Raw genomic sequence first — 24160 nt, forward strand, 5'->3', positions numbered from 1 at the left:
CTTTAGGGCAGAAGAGTAAACGCGTAAACCGACCTTGGAGCTAGTATATAAGGAGTCCTAGGCGAGGAGCATGAGGAGAGGGAACTTTTGAGAGCAAACTTAGCACTTAGAGCAATTTAGGCAACTTTCCGTTTTTGTTATTTCGAGTTGCGACTCAATTAGGTTTAGCCGTCTTAGGGTTGCTAGAACTAGGAATCTCGCTGACAGCTCTCGAGCCCAGGCTTATACCTTGTTGTAAACGCTCATACGCAAATTCGGAATAAGATCTTCTTTGCTGTCTTTTTCGATTTCTTATACTTTATCGTTGTTATTCTCGTGTTCTGATTGCTTGACGTGTGGTAATTAGCAGATATCCGGGTCCTCTGGGAAATTAGGGTTTTCCTAGTTTCCTTATTTAAACGGAAATCGACAGTGCGAATTTCGGTTCCCACAAGCTCGTGGCACTAATATCAGCTACTTCTACTGTGCTCAGCTTTCCAGACTCATGTTGCTCATCATCCCCCACCATATATTCCAGCGTAGACCTTACCTCAATCTCTAGATTTGCTGCAGCATCATAGAGAAATTGTTGAGGAAGGCGTATCTGATATTATTCCAAGTAGTGAGAGATTCTGGTGGTAGCTTCTTCAACCAATGAGCTGCATCCCTAGCAAGAGATTATGGAAATAGTTTGCAAAAGTAGTAGTCTTCAGAGACTCCATTGCATTTAATGGTCGATGCCAGATCTACAAATGTCTCCAGGTGGCTAGTGGGATCGTCATGAGGGAAACCATGGAAAGAATGCTGACCCACAAGAGAGATATATGCAGGGTGTAGCTCAGGGACAGTATTCTGAAGTGTTGAACGACGCAATGCAGTCCTTTTAGCATATGCATCCTCAGGACTGTTATAGTCTCTAATTGCCTTCGATCGTCCAGTCCTAACATACACATTGGTAGCATCAGGGATTGTAGAAGGTATCGATCGATGACAAATATTTGTATCGATCGTTTTTGAAGTGCGGATATCGATCGATTCTGAGTTACTACTGTCGATCGATGCTGAAGTCGGATCTTTTGTATCAGCTTCTTCTACTTTGCTCTGCTCTCCTGATACATGATATTCATCATCCTCAACTGTATCATGGTTGACAAGCTTTCTCTGTTCAGTTCGTCCTTCTGCTTACTCTCATCTGCATGGTGAACCTGAATGTCTGGCTGCGTGACATGAGTTGTCGGTGTTCCAATATCTCCATTCTCCTCGCTGTAGACGAAGTCAAAAATCTGACTCATACTAATCATTATTCCTTTCTCCCGTTCTTTAATCATGTAATCAAGCCTTTTACTTCGAGTTTCTACAGCCTCGCTGAAAAATTTGCTTATGAAAGCCTCTTTGATGTCTTCCCAGCAGGTTAAAGATCTTGGTTGCAGCTTACTGAACCAGCTAAATGCATCTCCAGATAAACAATAGGGGAAGATCTTGAAGAAAATGTGGTCTGCAGATATTTCATCGTGCTTGTTTGCTGAGGCTAACTCCTCAAGTCTTTTGATAAGATCTTTGGGATCCTCATGAGGAAGACCGTAAAATGGATCCACACTTCCCCAATCATACCATTGACTTGTCAGATTAAAGGTATTCGTCTCAGCCACAGCAATTACATCAGGGATTAAACTACCCTCTGCATTAATTAATTGTCTTGTGAGGCTGCAAGGACGACATTCTTCGTCTCGCCAAATACCTTTCTTGTCGATCTTAAGTATGAGCGCTTCGACCTTCTCTGTCTCTCCGTAAGTGGTGTTCGTCATTGGAGGAACAGTGCCGCGATAAATAGTATTTCGATGAACAGTGTTCGGGTGAACAGTATCGCGATGAACAGTATTCGGGTGAACAGTGTCACGATGAACAGTGTCCGGATGAACAGTATTCGGATGAACAGTGTTCGGGTGAACAGGGTCGAGCGACGGTATATGAACAGTGTCGATCGACAAAGATGAATAGTGTAGACCGACACGGGATAAACAGTATCGATCGATGGGACATGAATAGTGTCGACCAACACGGGATGAACAGTGTCGATCGACGGGATATGAATAGTGTCGACCGACACGGGATGAACAGTGTTGATCGACGGGAGATAAATAGTGTCGCGATGAATAGTATCGCGATGAACAGTACTATGATGAATAGTATTTTGATGAACAGTGCCTGGATGAACAGTACCTCGATGAATAGTACATCGGTGAATAGTTTTGCGGTGAACAGTACCCGGATGAATAGTACCGCGTGAATAGTGTTTTCCGACACATGATGAATAGTGTTGTTCGATGCTTGGCTCACGCTATCGATCGATGCTGCTTGGAGGGTGTCGATCGATACTTTCCTATTAAGCTTACGGATCGTGCATAAACCAGCAGGCTCCTTCCTTGAAGGATCTAGAAATCCTCTCTTCATTGTTTTCTGGTACTAAGAGTTATGTACCTGAAATAGAAGAAAAAATTTTATGAGTTTTTTGAACAGTAACAAAACCTAGACTAAATCTAACTAAACAAGATCTAATGGCGCCAAATTTGATATCACTCAAATTACCCTAAAGAGTGTTACTCTCATCAAAAGAGGTCGAGTTATAGTACTTAGGGATCGAATCCACAAGGAGCTAGGGAACCGATTAGATCTAATAATTTTATGATTAAGCTAGGCTAATAGGTTTTAGAGCAGTAAAATAAATATAGTAAACTAGAAAGCGGTAAACAAGATGAACAAGATAATTGTTCAGCTTCGCAAGGGTTGTTTGATGGAATGATGGTTGCTAGATTTAGGGTTTCTATTCAGGTGTTGGAGATTATAATATCTATAGATGCATAATTGTTGCATGCATGATATGTTAGAGCTCAACCACTTAACTCAGTGATCAGCTGTCACATGTTTCACTGGTTAACAAAGTAGATCTCGTGTCCCAACGGTTAGTATGCCGACAACGAGAGAGTGTCGATCGATGGTCTATTAAGACGTCGACCGATACACCTTTTCCTACGTCGACCGATAATCAGTTGAGGACATCGATCGACGGGTTCTAGCTAGGCCTATGCTCGAGTATGAAATGCCCTATTAAGATATTAAATTGGCAGTTAACTCTCTCTAGCAATCCTATTATGATAGATAGATGTCAGGATGGGATAACAAGGATGCTTGTGTATGCAATCCTATGATCAATATTCTAGTTAATTACTCTAGAACAAGCAATAAGTATAGATCTATCATGAATATCACAACAAGGCAGATCTATAGTTTGGGGCTAATCCCACAAACCTATCTGAACCCTAAACCTAACAGGTGGATCTACTCAGAAATGAAAACATAAATCATAGATGAATAGATATAAACTGAAATGAAACAGATCAATAAAACCTATGGAGTTCCAGGAGGACTCTGATAGGAGTTCCTTCCGTCTCTCCTAAGAGAAAAAATGGAAATGAAAGCGTGTAAAAAGTGTAAAGAAGTGGTAGCCGTCAACAATGGCTTAGAAATGACATAAATAGGGTTTCTGGTCGTCCAAGGGCATTTTGGTAATTTGTGGCTTCTAGGGCTTCACGCAGTCATAAAATATACAAGGCCCATTATCTGGGATCTCCATCGATCGACGTGCAGAGTGCTGCATCGATCGACGCGGCTTCCTCTTCTCGGCAGCTTCCTCTCGCGAGGCAGACTGACCACTCTTCAGTAAAACAGGCATAACTTCTGCTACAGAATGCTGATTGACCTGAGACCGGTGGCATTGGAAAGCTAACTCAAAGCTCTATCTTGTATCTAAATATGAGCTGACTCTAACGGTCGGAAAGTCTCCATCCATGGCTAAACATCTGACGCGTCTGTGCAACTCTGCACCTCCAAAGGCTCCAAAAGACTCCAAAATCACCATATTTCTCCTAAACGTCCCTGAACCTGTAAATACTCTAAATAAACTCCAAAACATAATAATTGTATCTTAAAACATTTTAAAACACTTTAATGACCATGACTTAAAATGGGTAAAATATATGGTCTATCAGTCACACTCGTTAGGGTAATTTGAGTGGTATCAAGGATTCAAAAGAGAACCCAAAGGAGGACATTTCTGAGGCCCTACCGGTCGCTACGTAGCAAGTGAAGGTCTGACAGGTCGCTACGTAGCGAGTGGAAGCGAGCCAAGAAGAGTCCTACTTTTTTCGTCGTAAAATCTCAACGGAAACTCTGATTGAGACGAAACGAAAAGCGTTTCGATGAGGATTCAAAAGAGAACCCAAAGGAGGACCTTTCTGAGGCCTTACCGGTCGCTACGTAGCGAGTGAAGGTCAGACAGGTCGCTACGTAGCGAGTGGAAGCGAGCCAAGAAGAGTCCTACTTGTTTTCGTCGTAAAATCTCAATGGAAACTCCGATTGAGACGAAACGAAAAGCGTTTCGATGAGGATTCAAAAGAGAACCCAAAGGAGGACCTTTCTGAGGCCTTACCGGTCGCTACGTAGCGAGTGAAGGTCAGACAGGTCGCTACGTAGCGAGTGGAAGCGAGCCAAGAAGAGTCCTACTTGTTTTCGTCGTAAAATCTCAATGGAAACTCCGATTGAGACGAAACGAAAAGCGTTTCGATGAGAATTCAAAAGAGAACCTAACGGAGGACCTTTATTAGGCCTTACAGGTCGCTACGTAGCGATTGGAGAGTTGGCTTGAGCTCGGTCGCTACGTAACGACCGAGCCGTGTGCGTGCTCGGTCGCTACATAGCGACCGAGCTGTGTGCGTGCTCGGTCACTACGTAGCGACAGAGCAGTGTGCATACTCGGTCGCTACGTAGAGACCGAGCAATATGCGTGCTCGGTCGCAACGTAGCGACCGAGCAATGTGCGTGCTCGGTAGCTACGTAACGACCGAGCAGTGTGTGTGCTCGGACGCTATCGACCGGGCAGTGTGCGTGCTCGGTCGCTAAGTAGCGACTGGGTAAATTAATCCGTACCCCCCCCCCTCCTTCTAGCGCCAAACTGTGGGAACCGAAATTCGCACTGTCGATTTCCGTTAAATTAGGAAAGTAGGAGAACCCTAGTTTCCCAGTGGTCCCAGATATCTGCTAATATCACACACTAAGCAATCAGAACACGAGATAACAACGACAAAGTGTAAAAATCGTAAAAAGAGAGCAAATAAAAGTCTTATTCCCAATTTGCGTATGAGCGTGTTTACACCAAGGTATAAGCGTGGGCTTGAGAGCTGTCGGCGAGATTCCTAGTTCTAGCAACCCTAAGAAGGCTAAACCTAATTGAGTCGCAGCGCGAAATAACAAAAACGGAAAGTTGCCTAATTGCTCTAAGTGCTAAGTTTTCTCTGAAATATGCATCTCCCCATGCCTCTCGCCTAGGACTCCTTATATACTCGCTCCAAGGTCGGTTTACGCTTTTACTCTTCTGCCCTTAACCGTCATAGCTTAAAATGGAGATATTCTTTTTTTTTCGATCTTTGTAATTATCTTCAAAAATTTGTATTTATCCGCGGAAACTTGACATTTATCCTTCCTTGCGCGCTAAGCGTAAACCGTCCTACAGTTTACGGGCTTTTGGTTAAGAAATCGTAAGATGGGCCTCGAGTCGTGTCTTAGGTCCCTCTGGGCCGTCTTCCGACTCAAAATGTTTATTACGACTTCTTTCGATAAAGAACAAACTTTCCGCGGTTCGTACCGCAAAGTTTGATTGATGACTTAGAATGGCGGAAAACATGAACTGAGTTCGCTACGGTCTTCGGGAGATAGCATCAAAGGATAGACGAAAATGCATGGACTGGTGTCGTATCGACGTTTCGGAAGAGCTCGGTCGCTACGTAGCGACCAAATGGAAAGCACATTCGGTCGCTACGTAGCGACTGAGCGGGACGGATGCTCGGTCGCTACGTAGCGACCAAGCGGGACGCGTGCTCAGTCGCTATGTAGTGACCCAGCTTGGCTCGAGCTCGGTCGCTATGTAGCGACCGAGCAGTACGCGTGCTCGGTCGCTACGTAGCGACCGAGCTTTGGCTCGAGCTCGGTCGCTACGTAGCGACCGAGCTGTGTGCATGCTTGGTCGCCGCGTATCGATTGAGCTTGGCTTGTCCGCGGTCTGATTGCTTTACTCGAGCTTGTCCGCGGCCTATTTGGATACATGTCCGTTGCCTTCGGACAGTCGGTATTTAGTGGTTCGATTGAGATTTGAACAAAATTTTACCGCAAGGTTCTTCGTAAAGATTTCTTTACGAATATTACCTTTCGTAAAAACGTTCATGTTGATTTTTACGGACTTTCAGACATTGATTCCGTCGTGACCGATTTTGACTCCAACAATTATTCTGGTATATCTCATTGGTTGTTCTGGTAGTGTCTCATGAAATAGGTACACAATTAATCATCACCATTTCGGTCAATAGAGGAATACAGTTAAATGAGGATAAAAAACTTATACACTCATCTACATTACTACACAGTTTATTACGGCAGCATCTTAGGTTAACTGGAGATATATTGTTTCTTTATACCCCTTTGTTTAGCTCGAATGAGATTTCTGGTAACCATGAAAAAGATGGTGGTACTTTACGGAGTGCAGGATTGTTTCTATCTTTCAATAATATGATTAGGAATACTGGATTACTGGAACTTCATGGGGAAATCAAATGTATTGGCAAAGAAGAAGAAATAAGGTAATGATTAGATGTCAGCTGGAGCGAGCACTAGCAAACGAAGACTAGTATGTGCTTTTTCCATGTTCTTGTACAAAATATTTAGAGATGGTGGGTTTTGATCATCGGCCAGTAGTGACTTATTTTGAGAATAAAGTACCAAGGAGACGGAAAAATTTCGGTTTGACAAAAGATGGATTGGACATGATGATTTGTTGGAATCAATTGGGAGAGGTTGGGGTGACTCGCCAGCAGAGAACTCAGGGGATTTTGTATCGAAAATCATTAATTGCCGCCATTAGATCGCTACATGGCGAAATAATAATCCACCACATGGAAAGAAGCGAATTAGTGAGCTTCAAAAAACAATGGAAGAAGTTCAAACTGATAATAATATAACGCAAAAGACATATTGGAAGTATCTAGGAAGTTACAAGAAGCATATAAAGATGAGGAAGATTTTTGGCAACAGAAAAGTCATAATATGTAGGAAGTGCGATTTCTCTCTCTACCACGGTTTTTAAGATTGGTCCTTAACCAGCGGTCCGTTAGCATACGCTTTTCTTCGTTACCCAGTTGTATTACCTCTTTTAGCTAAAACCTCTGAAACTTCGCCTTTGTTTTTTCAAATTCTTTCCCTTCCGGGATAAAACCTTTGGATATCTCAAGTCTCTGCAGCCTTACCCGCCGGGTTCTTCCCCCGACCCAGGTCGGAGGGACCGCCGCAGCTCCGCCTCCTCAAGATACACCAGTCTATCGATGTTACCGGAGTCGTCATCTTACTCTCCCTGAGTTCTCTTGCCACAACCCCCAGCGCCTCCACCCTGTGTCTCCACTTCTCGTACCAAAACCATAAATCCCTTCTGCTGTTTCGTTTCAAAAAGTTGAAGAGCTTTTAGTCAGGCTGTTGGTTTGGTTGTTTTTGCAAAGCTACCTCAGCGTGAGGATATTTCAAGGAACCTCGGTATTTTCTAAGTTTGAAAGGCGTTCTCTACTCTAGTTGTTGCCTTTGTGTGAGGTTCTTCTGAAGAAGGAACCTTGGTTACTATTCTCAATTTACCTATGTTCTAAGGTAGAGCTACTCTTCCCTAAAGAAAATCTCTTTAGCCACTTGCTCTCTGCTAGTCATGTCGAGCTGTTACTCTAGACGTGAGAAAGAGAAATGGACCGTTGAAAAGCAAAGTCGACGGAAACCACCTCTTATCATCCCATAATCAAACTGTGCAGAGCTTATATAGGCAAATAAGTTCACCTTCATCGGAAGAGTTACAAACCCTAAAGAGCAAAAGACAAGGTCCCTCGTCGACTTATTCCTCCAGCACTGGAATGTAGTCGGACGCATTACCGGAAGTGCTTTGGGTCCAAATCTCTTTCAGTTCCAATTTGAATCAGAACGAGACTTTCTCTCCATTCTCAAAAAGGGCTCCTTTCACTTCAAGAAATGGATGATGCTTCTGCAGCGATGGGAGCCAACGGTTGCTAACGACTTCCCAGCTAACATCTCCTTTTGGGTCACGATTCATGGACTCCCCCTACTACTGGAATGACCAGACTATCAGCATGATTGGAAACGACCTTGGCAAAATCGAGGTGAAAGATATTGACCACGCTAGGATCAAAGTCCTCGTAAATGGCCTCAAACAATTAGAAATGAGGAATGATATCCAACTTCCCTCGGGTGAAGTCCCAGAAGTGGAGTTATAGTATGAAAATTGGAAAAACATTGCTTCATTTGGCATTTGCTTACTCACGAAAAAGAAGACTGCCCACTGAAAAATGATAAGCACAGAGGCGCTAGCTCAATGAGAATCGGTATCAGTCACCAAAAAACTATTGATCGAATGGAGGATATCAGAAGGAAAGGCTGGGAAAAGAGACCCGAAGGCCAAACCTCTAATGATCTATCCTCTAGAGAAAGAGCTTACTACCCTAGGGGTGATGATCACACAACTTCTCATCACAAAGACGTACAGGGTGCCTATAGGAATACTAGAGCGGGAGGCTCTATGTCGTACTACAGAGAGGTTTCACGACCCTCCTCTGGCGTGGAGGCTCAGCACCGTGTCAATAGAGACAGACCAAGACTACTGGAGATTGCTGAATCAAGCCATCGAAGAATCCGATATGAATCTGATCCTAAAACCCCTTCAAACTAGTCCCTCCAGCGTGAGGTCTCTAAACAAAGGAGCGACAACAGAGGATCCCTGAGGGGAGAAGTAAACTTAAAACAAGGCCATTCCCCCCTCCAAGGCTCTGATTTTGCTGCTCAGGCTCTGCTCCATAGCTCTGGAGAGCGACCCCCTGCAAAGGAGAGACTCTCGTTTCCCCCAAGCAGAAATGATCTCAGGTCGAGACTCGGCCGTAACTCAGTCCAGCCTAAAGCACCGTTACAGGATGTGGAAATCCAGTATATTGAGGACACGATGCCACTGCATGTGCACAACTCAGGTCATCTATCTAGTTTGAAGCGCGCTTCTCTGGAAGGTGATCAACTTGGATTGTCCTCTATTAGATCCCTAAGCGAGGATAGACGTCATGTTTCCCACAGATTGGGTCCACTTAATCCAATGCCTGATGATGAGGAAGAAGGCCTGGACCAAAGACATCTGGTTTTAAAGGATACCTCTAAGGCTGCAGTTACGAGGAAGGCTCAATCACAGATGCCTAAACCTTCATACAGCAAACACCCTCGACAAAGCCTACTCTTCCATAGTGTTTCAGTAAAGAAAAGGTGTGTCGTAAAAGCACAACCACATCCGAGGATGTTTTTACAACAAGGAGCTTCTCGTCCCGAAGGCCGAGTTTGAGCCTCACTCGGTTGATCCTACGGAAGGCGAGGCATATTTGGTTGCATGATGTGGCTTGATCACTCCCCCTGTCGAGGCACCTTATCCCAACAGGTCCCCTCAAAAGATTAACCATGACTTGTCGAGCAGGAGTACGCATTCGTTTCTGAAGATCGTTCGGAAGTTCGCTCGGATTTTCAAAGAAGTGGAGTTTCGAGTCCCTCGCGATGGTGAGACTGCAGAGAATCCCCCGGATGGCTACTTCACATGTTACGAGGCATTCCGGCTGCGTTGTCGCTTGTGGTTCCCTAATCCAGAGATCATAGACCGTGTTCTCGAGAGTTTCAAAAATATCAATAGGTCAGCTGAGCCTCGCTGGCTTGGAGCACCTCATCGGTTTGGTGATCCTTACGAGCATAGCCTAACCCTTACTGTTGATCACTTCGAGGCTTTTCTACGTCTGCAGAATGTTTTGGGTTCTATGTTCCGCCCAACTCCCCGTACCAATATGTCGGTGATCAAGAAGACCACCCCTCATCCGTCGAGGAAGGATGTATTCCGGTGTTTCAACGATCGCCCTTTCATAAGCCCCTTGCACCCGTTTTGATACACCCTAAATTAGGGAAGGATCACTCAATCGGACTAAAGAGATATGAACTCGCCAAAAGGGAGAACTGGTGGAATGAATGGTGACACAAGAGGGGCGTAAAGTCTCTTGATACTACCAGACTTCAGTTGTTACATGATATGAAGCACAAGTCCAACAAAAGAAGGGTTTCTAAGCGTTGGTTGATATGACGCACAAGTCCAACGAAATAGAAAATGTTTACTCGGAGATAACCTCACCAAAAAACAAGAAGTGTTCTACAAAGAACAAAGAGTATGAACTCAAAAATAAGAAGAAAAATCGATTGTATTACTTCATGAAAGGGATTACATATTTATAGTACTTGTGGTCAAAGAAAGACATAAATAAATGCGGAAAAACATATCTTGGAAATAACAAAGATTGGCTAGAAAATAATAAAGATAGTCAAAGAATTGATAAATTACCCTAAGGAGTGATTTATACTCTCTTTGTTGGGGTGAAAACGGTTACGACGAAGTTAATGTCCAAACCTCCGCAAAAACAAGTGTGAGTGTCTTTCTGCGACAATTATGCTTGGTAAAAATGTCACGACACATGATCTCGAGATTAAACCTTGTTCGAGTCTCGGTTGGATCAAACACAAGCTGTCCCAAGGTAACGGAAACGTATCTAAACCAGCCACGGATAAGTTCGGGTGTGACGATTGGAACACGGACAAGCCAAGCTCGGTCACTACGCAACGACCGAAAAGATGGCCCAAAGGGACCTAAGACATGACTCGAAGCCCACTTTACGATTTCTTAACCAAAAACCCGTAAACCGTAGGACGGTTTACGCTCGGTTCGCAAGGAAAGATGAAAGATAAATGTCAAGTTTCAGCGGATAAATACGAAGTTTTGGAAGATAATTACGAAGATCGGGAAAAATAGAATATCTTCATTTTTTATCTATGACGGCTTAATGGCAGAAGGAGAAAAGCGTAAACCGGCCTAGGAGCGAGTATATAAAGAGTCCTAGACGAGAGGCATGAGGAGGACATTTTTCAGAGAAAACTTAGCATTTAGAGCAATTAGGCAACTTTCCGTTTTTGTTATTTCGAGCTGCGACTTAATTAGGTTTAGCCGACTTAGGGTTGTTAGAACTAGGAATCTCGTCGATAGCTCTCGAGCCCAAGCTTATTACCTTGTTGTAAACGCTCATATGCAAATTCAGAATAAGACTTCTCTTTGCTCTCATTTTACGATTCCATATACTTTATCGTTGTTATCTCGTGTTCTGATTACTTGGTGTGTGGTATTAGCAATATCCGGGACCTCTGGGAAATTAGGGTTTTCCTAGTTTCTTAATTTAAACGGAAATCGACAGTGTGAATTTCGGTTCTCACACTCTCAAATAAGAGGTTGAGTTGAAGTACTTACGGAAACCAATTAGATCTAATAGTTATATGATTAAGCTAGGCTGATAGTTTATAAAATAGTAAATCTATATAATAATAGGAGAGTTTCTCTCCTTCTAAGAGTGTCCACGTCACCAGGTGGTAGACCCCACTCAATATTATTTTTTCTTCTGTCGTGTGAGTTTTGTGGGCTTTGAACTATTTTTTTTCTTTTCCATGTCGACTGGGATTTTTTGGGATGTCATAGGTTTAGGGTTTGTCTTTCTCTTTGAGATTGTTCTACGACAGTGGGGCGTTTCCGATTTCGCCGCATTCATTTACGTAAGACCAACTCTTCGACTCTTCCCTACACGTTCTCTGATGACGAGACCATTCCTCTTCCTGTAACGCCTTTTCCAGGCTCCTTTATATAGACCTTCACCAAGACCTTCACCAAGGTTAGAGCATCTCTAAAAGCCCCCTTGAAACTTTAAATGTAATGTTTTGTACACTCCAAAAGCAACCTTAAAACCTTAAATTTTAAGGTTTTGTACAGTGAAACCTCAAATATAAGATTTCACTGTACAAAACCTTATATTTAAGGTTCCTTACTTTTTCAGTCCTTGTATTTGTGTACTTTTTAAATAAAGCTAATAACTTTCTTATCTGATCAGTTTAGTCCTTTTTAATATCAAAATATTTAATTAACACTAATAAATATTATACAAAGATAATATTACAGCAAACAAATACAAAATACAAGAAACTAAAAATAGAATATTACACAAAATAAAATATTTCACAAAATAAAATGTTGGGGTCAAAATCGGTCACGACGGAATCAATGCCTGAAAGTCCGTAAAAATCAGCATGAACGTTTTTACGAAAAATTAATCTTCGTAAAGATATCTTTACAAAGAGCCTTGCGGTAAAATCTTGTTCAAACCTCAATCGAACCACTAAATACCGATTGTCCGAAGGAAACAGACATATATCCAATTCGGCCGAGGACAAGCTCGAGTACGGCAATCGGACCATGGACAAGCCAAGCTCGATCGATACGCGGCGACCAAGCATGCACACTGCTCGGTCGCTAAGTAGCGACCGAGCACCCGTCCCGCTCGGGCGCTACATAGCGACCGAGCTCGAGCCAAGCTCGGTCTCTACGTAGCGACCGAGCGTCCGTCCCGCTCGGTCTCTACGTAGCGACTGAGCTCGAGCCAAGCTCGGTCGCTACGTAGCGACTGAGCTCGAGCCAAGCTCGGTCGCTACGTAGCGACCGAGCGTGCGTTCTGTTCGGTCGTTACGTAGCGACCGAACTCTTCCAAAACGTCGATACAACACCAATTCATGCATTCTCGTCTATCCTACGATGCTATCTCCCGAAGACCGTAGCGAACTCAGTTCATGTCTTCCGACCATTCTAAGACATCAATCAAACTTTACGGTAAAAACCGCGGAAAGTTCGTTCTTTATTGAAAGAAGTCGTAATAAACGTTTCGAGTCGGAAGACGGCCCAAAGGGACCTAAGACACGACTCGAGGCCCAACTTACGATTTCTTAACCAAAAGCCCATAAACTGTATGACGGTTTACGCTTGGCGCGCAAGGAAGGATAAATGTCAAGTTTCCACGGATAAATACGAAATTTTGAGGATAAATACGAAGATCGGAAAAATGGAATATCTCCATTTTATGCTATGACAGATTAAGGGCAGAAGAGTAAAAGCGTAAACCGACCTTGGAGCTAGTATATAAGGAGTCCTAGGCGAGAGGCATGGAGAGGACTTTTTAGACTCGGAATTCTCTGCACTTAGAAACTTTAGGCTTTATTCTCGACAAGTTCGGTTTCTATGACTGACACTCAATTACTAGACGAACTCGCCCTGGCAGTTCGATCTCTTGTCCAGCTCTATCAATCGAACTACGTTCGGCTTGATCCTCGAAAGGGGTACGTAGGCAGCCATTAACAAGGTTCAGTCCGAAATCAATCAAAAACCTTTTATGTATCTTTTTCGTCTTTTGTTATCGAGCTGCGACTCAACTAGGTTTGAGCTTTTAGGAAGCTAGAACTAAGTAACTCGCTGACAGCCTTTGCGGCCAAAGCTCTTATGATCTCTTGTAATGATCGCAACGCTCTTACCCGGACTCGAAATAAGATCTAATGTTTTCTCTAAACTCGTTTGTTATCTTTTCATGATTTCCGCATATATTCGGTCACTTGTCGTTGGCTCTCGCAGAGATCCGGGACGTCTGGGAAATTAGGGTTTTCCTAGTTTCCTTATTTAAACAGAAATCGACAGTGCAAATTTCGGTTCCCACAGTTTGGCGCTAGAAGGAGGGGGGGGGTTACGGATTACTCTTACTCATAGCCGCAAAACGCTTGATCGAAACGATGTCTGGATATATGAAAGACAAACTCGCAGCACTGACTGCTCCTATGGTTAACGCTTGCGCAAACGCTGTATTGTTCAGCAAAATCGAAAACTTAGTCGCGACCTTCCGCCACAGGAAGAGCACTAAAACATGCTCGCGATTTCTCTTTCTAAACATAAAGGGAAACGATAAATCTTATCAAACCCCGTAAGTTTGGCTCATTACCGAAAAAAGAAATCTCGATGCGTAAGGGTTTTACCAAAACACGTTTTCCGAAAACATTTCGGAAGGATAAAACTTGTTCTCCCAAAAACTGCTGAAAAACCCCTAGGCTAATCGCCGAAAACGGAAACACAACAAAACAATTACACAGCTCGGTCGCTACGTAGCGACCGCACATGCACACGCTGCTCGGTCGCTACGTAGCGACCGAGCACACACACGTAGAGACCGAGCACACATACTGCTCGGTCGCTACGTAGCAACCGAGCACGCACACACTGCTCGGTCGCTACATAGCGACGAGCACACACACTGCTCGGTCGCTACATAGCGACCGAGCACACACACTGCTCGGTCGCTACGTAGCGACCGAGCACGTACACACTGCTCGGTCGCTACGTAGCAACCGAGCACGCACAGCTCGGTCGCTACGTAGCGACCGAGCACGCACACACTGCTCGGTCGCTACGTAGCGACCGAGCAAGCACACCGCTCGGTCGCTACGTAGCGACCAAGCTCAAGCCAACTCTCCACTCGCTACGTAGCGACCTGTAAAGCCTCAGAAAGGTCCTCCTTTGGGTTCTATTTTTAATCTTCATCGAAACGCTTTTCGTTTCGTCTCAATCGGAGTTTCCGTTGAGATTTTACGACGAAAACAAGTAGGACTCTTCTTGGCTTGCTTCCACTCGCTACGTAGCGAGCTGTCAGACCGTCAGTCGCTACGTAGCGACCTGTAAAGCCTCAGAAAGGTCCTCCTTTGGGTTCTCTTTTGAATCCTCATCGAAACGCTTTTCATTTCGTCTCAATCAGAGTTTCCGTTGAGATTTTACGACGAAAACAAGTAGGACTCTTCTTGGCTTGCTTCCACTCGCTACGTAGCGACCTGTCAGACCGTCAGTCGCTACGTAGCGACCTGTAAAGCCTCATAAAGGTCCTCCTTTGGGTTATCCTTTGAATCCTCATCGATACGCTTTTCGTTTCGTCTCAATCGGAGTTTCCGTTGAGATTTTACGACGAAAACAAGTGGGACTCGTCTCGGCTCCCTTTCACTCGCTATAGCGACCGAGATGACATCCTCACTCGCTATAGAGTCAGGCCTCAAAGGGGTCCTCCTTTACGTTCTCCTTTGAATCCTCATCGAAATGCTTTTCGTTTTGCCTCAATCGGATTTTCCGTCGAGAATTTACGACGAAAACAAGTTGGACTCGTCTTGGCTCCCTTCCACTCGCTATAGCGACCGAGATGACATCCTCACTCGCTATAGCGACCTGTCAGGCCTCAAAGGGGTCCTTATTTGCGTTCTCCTTTGAATCCTCATCAAAACGCTTTTCGTTTCGTCTCCATCGGAGTTTCCGTTGAGATTTTATGACAAAAACAAGTAAAACTCATCTTAAACTCCTTGGCTTGTTCCTGCTCGCCCTACCTCCATCTTTGCGTTCACTTTCGAATCTCGATCGAAACGTCTCTTGTTTCTATCGGAGTTACCATTGAAACTTTACGATAAAAAAACAAAAAAAAAACCGCAAAGACTTGTTTTCTCGCATGGATTCAGGTTAATCGTATAAAACAGCAGCGGTTAACTTAACATCTTAGCCGCCTTAACTATACGATTACGTTGAATCTTTTTACGAAAATCGACGTCTTATCTAAGGAAAATATAACAGTCAAGTTTCAAAGGATAAACACCAATATCGGAAATGGCGAACATACACGAGAAGAGGAAAGGGAAATGAGCAAGCAAAACTGAGAAGAGACAAAACTGTATCTTCGAGAGGACTAAGATCTTGCAAACCGATCTAAACTCTCCGAAAGTCGAGAAACGATCGCCGCGCATATCAAGCTCGCTTCCTAAAGAGAGAAAAAGTTAGAGACATGAACGTCGTCTTAAAACCGATTCGTTTCTGGCAATTTTCTCGGAACCGACATATCCCAAGTCGTCAACGTGGAAACAACCAAATCACAGTCCAAGCGTCATCTATAAATCGTCTCGAATTATAGATCATTCCAAACATCAGAAGAGGAAACGTACACAACCCTTCAAAGTATCGGTTCAACCGTTTTCTTTCGTAAAAAAAAAAAGGGGGAGTAGGTACGTATACTATACTCGTATACTCCCAAACTTCAAAATCTTCCGCAAATCGTCAAGAATAGGCAAACGACAATCTTAATATTCGTCTAAACGCTAGCAACATATCCAGACGATCATGAACATAATCTCAAAAACTATACATCATTTCTTGTCGCAATCATGCGTACAGAAAACTTGTACCAATATCAAACTGAAACTCGACGATTGTATTGAAGCCTTTTCCGGCTTCAGAAAGCCAGTTTCGTTTTAAAAAAAATTTCTACGAGAAATCTTCAGTCACCAAAGCATTTCTTTCAGTTTCCGTTGTACCAAGTAAGTCACGGAAAAGCATCGAAAACATTTGCGACGAAGAAAACTCGAGAATAGATGTAGCATCGTGCACATTAAAAGGAGCACTTTCCTCCCGATGGTTAGCTAGATTCACCTCTGGTTGACCAATTCGTTCAACAAACGAATGTGTCATGAGAATCCTCTCGAAAAACCTACGAAAAACGTTATGCGACTAGATCGTATTGAAATAAACTTCGGTAACACTCCATGAGTAACTCCAAGCAACTTTCACCTAAGAGCAAAATCACAGCGGGAACGCTTCTCGTAAAACCCGCAGAAACAATGCTACTTTGACATATGTATACATATCACTGATTTACGACCTTCGTAAAGTCGGTTATATGATATGATAAATTATCGTATAGCTCATAGTCGGAAATCATATGATAAATTCTTCGTAACGAAACTAAGTCCTAACAACCAAACGGTTAACGGAAAATCTAAACTTTTCGACAATCGACCAAGTTTGATACATTCCACAATTCACTTTAAGCCCGCTATTTACCCATAATACGCGGCATCTATGGAAAAATTCGTAAGAAAGCTTCTAGAGCTAAACATCCTCAAAAATGCACGAAATAGATTTTGGAAGGCCAACACTTCAAAAAACATTATGAAGGAAAATGCTTCTTCCCATGGATAAATTTACGCTACACCTCAATCCTAATTCCTCGATCGAAAATCAAATTATTAGCATCCAAACAGGAACAACAATTTTTGCTACGAACATCCGTAGTCAAACAAGAACGTTTCTCAAACGCAGGGCTAAGACTAAACCCTTGCAACATCGCGAAACATCTTCAAGCCCGCGAACATTTCAAGCCCGAAACACGGCATACAAAAGAATAACAAATCTTCAGCATCGCGAGACGTCGCAGACGCCTGAATATTCGTTCTTCGACGAAATTTCCTTCCTCGATAAAAACATTTTCTTGGAAGACCAGACAGTCATACGCACTAACATCTTCTCAAAACATATCCTTCGCGAAGACTCGAAACGGTATTTTTTACCATTAAGTTTGTTGCTGATCACAACAAACTCTCAACGTCCTAAACAGACTTAGCCATCTCGTAGAGATGACTCTCGTACATCTGATACAAGGATAATAGCGCTATAAAAGAAATCCAAAATTTTGGTCCAGCACTTCCGATCTCCGGAGTGATGCTCGATTCCAACCATACAAGTCGTATAAACCGAGAACCTATCGCGGACTTTAAATCGGTATGGACTCAGGATGAAACTGAAACGGGATACGTAAGTCGAATTAGTCATCGCACCCTTGAAAACCAGGAGTAAACCTAGGTCTTGCCCTAAACCCAGCGCACTGGTCTCTAACATCTCTAGGCATAGTATCAAACACCGTGATACGAGATCCCAAAATTTGTCTCTTTGCCAATATTCGAGAATCTTCAGAAATCCCGCAAGTTTACACACTGCGGAAAACTCTCGAAACAGATTACGGATATAGCAGTTCACATAGAGTTAGATTACGAGATGACAACTCGTAGTCTTTCCTCTACACCCATACAAAATGCCATCGGCAGCAATACGCCTTATAATCGCTACATAAAAACTAGACCATAAAGGTCCCACTGGAAAACTAGTCATAAGAACCTTAACTCCAAGACGAACTACGAAAGGCTTGATCCCTTCAACAAGGGTACGTAGGCAGCCGTCATAAGGCGCAGCCCCAATCTTATTGCGTTTTCTACTTTTAGGAGAGCGAGAAGATCACTTACCACAGACGTTTTCAACCATTAATTCCGCCTAACTCACCTAACTTGCCTAACTTGCCAAGCCACTCGCTAGAACCTCACGCTAGAAGCTCATGGTTCTAACGAGCTGGGGGGCTAACTGTTGGGGTCAAAATCGGTCACGACGGAATCAATGCCTGAAAGTCCGTAAAAATCAGCATGAACGTTTTTACGAAAAAGTAATCTTCGTAAAGATATCTTTACAAAGAGCCTTGCGGTAAAATCTTGTTCAAATCTCAATCGAACCACTAAATACCGATTGTCCGAAGGAAACAGAAATGTATCCAATTCGGCCGCGGACAAGCTCGAGTACGGCAATCGGACCACGGACAAGCCAAGCTCGATCGATACGCAGCGACCAAGCATGCACACAGCTCGGTCGCTACGTAGGGACCGAGCGTTCGTCCCGCTTGGTCGCTACATAGCGACCGAGCGTCCATCCCGCTCGGTCGCTACGTAGCGACCGAGCGTCCGTCCCGCTCGGTCGCTACATAGCGACCGAGCGTGCGTTCTGTTCGGTCGTTACGTAGCGACCAAACTCTTCCGAAACGTCGATACGACACCAATTCATGCATTCTCGTCTATCCTACGATGCTATCTCCCGAAGACCGTAGCGAACTCAGTTCATGTCTTCCGACCATTCTAAGACGCGACCGAGCGGGACGGACGCTCGGTCGCTACGTAGCGACCAAACTCTTCCGAAACGTCGATACGACACCAATTCATGCATTCTCGTCTATCCTACGATGCTATCTCCCGAAGACCGTAGCGAACTCAGTTCATGTCTTCCGACCATTCTAAGACATCAATCAAACTTTGCGGTAAAAACCGCGGAAAGTTCGTTCTTTATCGAAAGAAGTTGTAATAAACGTTTCGAGTCGGAAGATGGCCCAAAGGGACCTAAGACACGACTCGAGGCCCAACTTACGATTTCTTAACCAAAAGCCCATAAACCGTCATACGGTTTACGCATGGCGCACAAGGAAGGATAAATGTCAAGTTTCCATGGATAAATATGAAATTATGAGGATAAATACGAAGATCGGAAAAAATGAAATATCTCCATTTTATGCTATGACGGCTTAAGGGCAGAAGAGTAAAAGCGTAAACTGACCTTGGAGCTAGTATATAAGGAGTCCTAGGCGAGAGGCATGGAGAGGACTTTTTAGACTCGGAATTCTCTGCACTTAGAAACTCTAGGCTTTATTCTCGACAAGTTCGGTTTCTATGACTGGCACTCAATTACTAGACGAACTCGCCCAGGCAGTTCGATCTCTTGTCCAGCTCTATCAATTGAACTACGTTCGGCTTGATCCTCGAAAGGGGTACGTAGGCAGCCTTTAACAAGGTTCAGTCCGAAATCAATCAAAAACCTTTTATGTATCTTTTTCGTCTTTTGTTATCGAGCTGCGACACAACTAGGTTTGAGCTTTTAGGAAGCTGGAACTAAGTAACTCGCTGACAGCCTTTGCAGCCAAAGCTCTTATGATCTCTTGTAATGATCGCAACGCTCTTACGCGGACTCGAAATAAAATCTAATGTTTTCTCTAAACTCGTTTGTTATCTTTTCATGATTTCCGCATATATTCGGCACTTGTCGTTGGCTCTTGCAGAGATCCGGGACCTCTGGGAAATTAGGGTTTTCCTAGTTTCCTTATTTAAACGGAACTCGACAGTGCGAATTTTGGTTCCCACATAAAATATTTCACAAAATAAAATATCACATAAATTAAGATATTACATAAGTAAACATCAGAACAACATTAATATTCAGGTAAATTTGATCCTAGACTTCCAATATCACCAAAATATTTTCCATAAATCTCTGGTGCAACTCGAGGTTGTTGTTGCTCTTGAGTTCTTTTCTTGATGATTCTTTCTTGTTCAGATCGAATGAACTCACAAGTAGTAGAATTAGCAATAGAATTTAGACTTGTTAACAATATCTTATTTTCTTCTTGCATTTCTTTAAGTGCTAATTTTTTTGCTTGGTTTTGCACATGTAATTGAGCCATTTCAAAACCTTTATCCCTACTTGATGTACTTTCTTTTAAGAAATCAAGTAGTTTTTTCATTTGATGAAACCAAATTGTCAACAGATGAACTATTACCTTCAGCAAGCTTCCTCTTGAGTTTTGTCTTTTTTGATCTAATCGGACGTTGTGATGAATTCGATCTTCCATCATCACTACTTAAATTGATTGAAAATGAAGACACTCCTGGAGATTGTGATGTAGGAGAGCCGGCGATATTGATCTCAGTATTAGGAGTGTCTTGAATACCAATATTGACATCGGTAAATTTTGGAATATCTTTCATCAAAAGCCAAACATGATCAAACTTGAAACCTTTTTTTTGTTTTGGATCTTGTATTAACAATTTCTTAGCTTTTTCCATCTGCATGAAATATGAAATCTTAAGAAATACATATACACAATCATATATGTATAATAGAAAATAAATATACTTACAATGCCCCACTTGGATGCAAATTCTCTACTTGGATATGCATAAAGAATGGTAGTCATCCTACCTTGTAAGGATCTGCTGCTTCTTATTTCCCAACACTCATATTTTTGTTCATTGTAACTATTTTCTATTTTTTCGCATAATTTTCCTAGAGATTGGTTATTGCTGCCAATAGGATCTTGGGATATTTCTAGATAGACACGATATAACAACTCATCTTCATGTTGGTCTAATGACGAGCCTCTACTTCTTTCCATATTTTTATGAAAGTTTATTGGATGTGATTTTTCATTGTGTAGAACCTATTATTTATACAAGAAAATGGATGAATAAAATTCAAATGAATGGACATGGTTTAATTTTACAGATTTTCTTATCTACCTGTGAATGATGGATATGATAAGATTTTGATCCAAGGGTTGGTGAGCTATAAAATACATTGAATGGTGTTGGTTGAAATCTTAAGATTTTCTTATCTTCTCTTATCTAATATATTGGATAAGTCTGACCTCTTGAATATAATTTTAAATAGTAAAGATTCTTTTCTTGTTACCTTGGATAAGTGAAATAGGCATATAGAATCCAATGAATGGTGTAGCTTAAATATTTAAGATTTTCTTATCTTTTAGAATAGTAAAATTTATACCTATAAAAATACACATATACATGTTAGACAAACATCAAAACACTAACACTTAAAAATGAATTTCAATATTGGGGGTTCATCTTCTTTTATAATTTCATCTTCTTCCTCTTCTTCAGACTCATCTGAGTTGGATGACTGGTTAGAAGATCAAAATGCAGCAATAGAAAGAGAGCAACAAATTGCAGTCAATTTTTTTGTGAACAACAATCGTGTTATTCCCCAACTCACTTAAGAAAACGATCATGTCAGTCACCGGGGATCTATTTATGGTCATGCCGTCATACACCGTGATAGAGAAAATGTACACCGAATCTGTTCAGTGATTACTTTTTGGAGAATGCTCTATATGGCGAGCGAGATTTCAACCGCCGGTTTCGAATGTCAAAAAGATTGTTTCTTCACATTGTTGAGGCTGTTAAACAACATCACAACTACTTCACTCAGCGACGCATTGCATCTGGTAGAAAGGGTTTATCAATCTTGCAAAAAGTGACAGCCGCTTTTTGGATCTTGGCGTATGGTATGCCTGCTGATGCGACATATGAGTACATCGAAATAGGAGAGTCTACAGCAATTGAATGCATGAAGAGATTTTGTCGCGCAATTATAGAAGTATTTTCGGAGCGGTATAACTTTGAAGCTGTCGCTGATTATGATTTGTGGATATGGCATGCCTACTTTGGTATGCCGGGTTGCAACAACGACATTAACGTCTTGAAGTCATCTAATTTGTTTTCAAAGCTTGCTCAAGGTACCGCTCCTCCAGCTAATAATATTATTCATGGAAGAGAGTATAATATGGGTTACTATTTAGCTGATGGAATTTATCCAAAGTGGTCAACTATTGTTGAAATAGTGATCCCCAAGGTCCAAAGAAAAAATTGTTTGCAGCAAGACAAGAAGCATGCCGAAAAGATGTTGAACGTGCATTTGGAGTTCTACAATCTAAGTTTGCTATCATAAAAGGGCCGTACCATTACTGGAAAAAGGAGTTATTGCATGATATAATGACAGCATGCATTATCATGCATAACATGATTATTGAAGATGAACGTGATATCAACGCAACAATTAGAGATGCAAGATCGGCGACAGTGGCACAAGTTGAAATGGCAATAAACGAGAATGCTCGTTTTCAAAACTTTTTAGCTCGTAATCTTCAAATAAAAAATAAAGAGGCTCATTTATCACTTCGAAATGCTTTAATTGATCATATATGGGATCATTATGGAGGTAATTATAATGAATAAATATGTAATTTATTTATTTTTATGCAATGTTTAATTATAATATAATATTTTAAAATTAATTTATCTTTATAATAATTTTGTTGGATATTTATAGCTATTGTAAAAGATGTATGCTTCTAATTAAGTTTTTTTTTAAATATAAGGACTATTATGTAAAATAGAAAAGTTTTAAGGGTTATTATTGAGATTTTAGAGAATTAAGAAGGTATTGAGAGATTAAGAAAGATTAAAGAGGAGTTTAGTGAAAGATTTAAACGAGTATCATAGTTTGAGAGTGATTAAGAGACTTTGAGATTCAAACTAGAGAGAGAGTAGAGAAAGAGTGATTCAATCTCGTTAGTCATTAATCTGATGAGGTTACAACTTATATAGTATGAGAGCTTAGGGTTTACAAGGTTTAAAGATAAGCTAAAGCATGTGTAGTCCCAAGAGAGGAGCGCATATCATAAAGCACCCAATGAGCTTCTTCCCGCGTGTGAAGCATCTTGGATCTTTGACTAGGATGCTGACAGTCTGTCACAGCCTTTCAGATGCACTCCTCAAGCTCTCTCAACGGTCTGATCCAAGTAGAGCATGGTAGAAGGTAAGAATGATCCGTTCACTCCCTTCTCGGTTAAACGATCATGGTAACTTCTTCTTTACCTTGTACGGCCACATTGTACGGCTTGTCCGTACACTCACATCCTTAACTTCATCCTCAAGCCTCTAACCTTCTCTTGCTTCATATCACATAGTTGCATCACCTCATTTCAACACTCCCCCTCAAGCTTAACCATGTGGAACAAGTTAAGCTTGGAAGGACCATGGAATCTTCCTCATTAAAAACCTTACCAAAGAAAACCCATTTGGGACAAAACTTTGATAAGGGAAAAAGAGTAAAGACCTCATGATCAGGGGACTATTCTATGGGTGAAAGATCAATGAGTCCTAACCTGATGTGTATGGACTCCATTGTCTTTTGTCTTGCTGCCTTGGTGGATACATCTGCTAACTGATCCTCACTCCTTGTATAGCATGGCAAGATTACTCCCAAAACGATCATCTGCCTCACCTTGTGGCAGTCTACTTCAATGTGCTTGGTTCTCTCATGGAACACTGAGTTAGTTGCAATGTGTATAGCTGCTTGGTTGTCGCAATGCATAGTCATTGGTGTAGCTTGCTCTATCTCCAAATGTTTCAAGATCCCTTTTATCCACACCAACTCATTTGTCAGCTTCAGCATTGCCCTATACTCAGCTTCAGCACTTGAGTAAGATACTACTTTCTGCTTCTTGCTCTTCCATGTCACAAGATTGCCTCCAATGAATGTACAATAGCCGGTAGTTGATCTTCTGTCTGCTCTATGTCCTGCCCAATCAGCATCACAATAGCCCACCACTTCAGTACTCTTGTTGCATCCCATCCAAACTCCAAGGCCTGATGTACCGTTCAGATACAAGAGGAGTCTCTCCACCATTCGCCAATGATGCTCATTTGGGACTTGCATATGCTGGCTCACTTGATTCACAGCAAAGCATATATCCGGACGTGTGATGGTAAGGTAGATGAGCTTCCCTACCAGCTTTCTGTATAGCTTTGGATCATGAAAGACCTTGCTATCTTCAACCTCCCCCTCACGTGGAACCTTGTC

At 42.3% G+C, this 24160-nt stretch overlaps 3 protein-coding genes across 3 annotated transcripts in view; 1 reads left to right on the plus strand and 2 right to left on the minus strand.

The window, feature by feature from the left end:
- Nucleotides 1–307: 307 nt before the first annotated feature.
- Nucleotides 308–24160, minus strand: part of LOC117126544 — a 391277-nt gene continuing 367424 nt past the window's right edge. The window contains exon 2 of the mRNA XM_033274880.1: nucleotides 308–2457. Coding sequence (XP_033130771.1) covers nucleotides 1071–1784 — 714 coding nt within the window. The 5' untranslated portion in view covers nucleotides 1785–2457 and the 3' untranslated portion in view covers nucleotides 308–1070. The remainder of the gene's footprint in view (nucleotides 2458–24160) is intronic.
- Nucleotides 19859–21531, minus strand: LOC117126549. Its single transcript, XM_033274892.1, has one exon. It carries the CDS (start codon nucleotides 20889–20891, stop codon nucleotides 20538–20540), a length of 354 nt encoding a protein of 117 aa, XP_033130783.1. The 5' UTR covers nucleotides 20892–21531; the 3' UTR covers nucleotides 19859–20537.
- LOC103849789 lies at nucleotides 21659–22243 on the plus strand. Its single transcript, XM_009126520.1, has one exon. It carries the CDS (start codon nucleotides 21659–21661, stop codon nucleotides 22241–22243), a length of 585 nt encoding a protein of 194 aa, XP_009124768.1.

This window comes from Brassica rapa, chromosome A07, assembly GCF_000309985.2.
Source record: "Brassica rapa cultivar Chiifu-401-42 chromosome A07, CAAS_Brap_v3.01, whole genome shotgun sequence".
Lineage (NCBI taxonomy): Eukaryota > Viridiplantae > Streptophyta > Magnoliopsida > Brassicales > Brassicaceae > Brassica > Brassica rapa.

Excerpts from the sequence above, each read along its gene's own strand:
- LOC103849789 (XM_009126520.1), top strand. The coding sequence starts at position 21,659 with ATGTCAAAAAGATTGTTTCTTCACATTGTTGAGGCTGTTAAACAACAT.
- LOC117126549 (XM_033274892.1), bottom strand. The coding sequence starts at position 20,891 with ATGGAAAGAAGTAGAGGCTCGTCATTAGACCAACATGAAGATGAGTTG.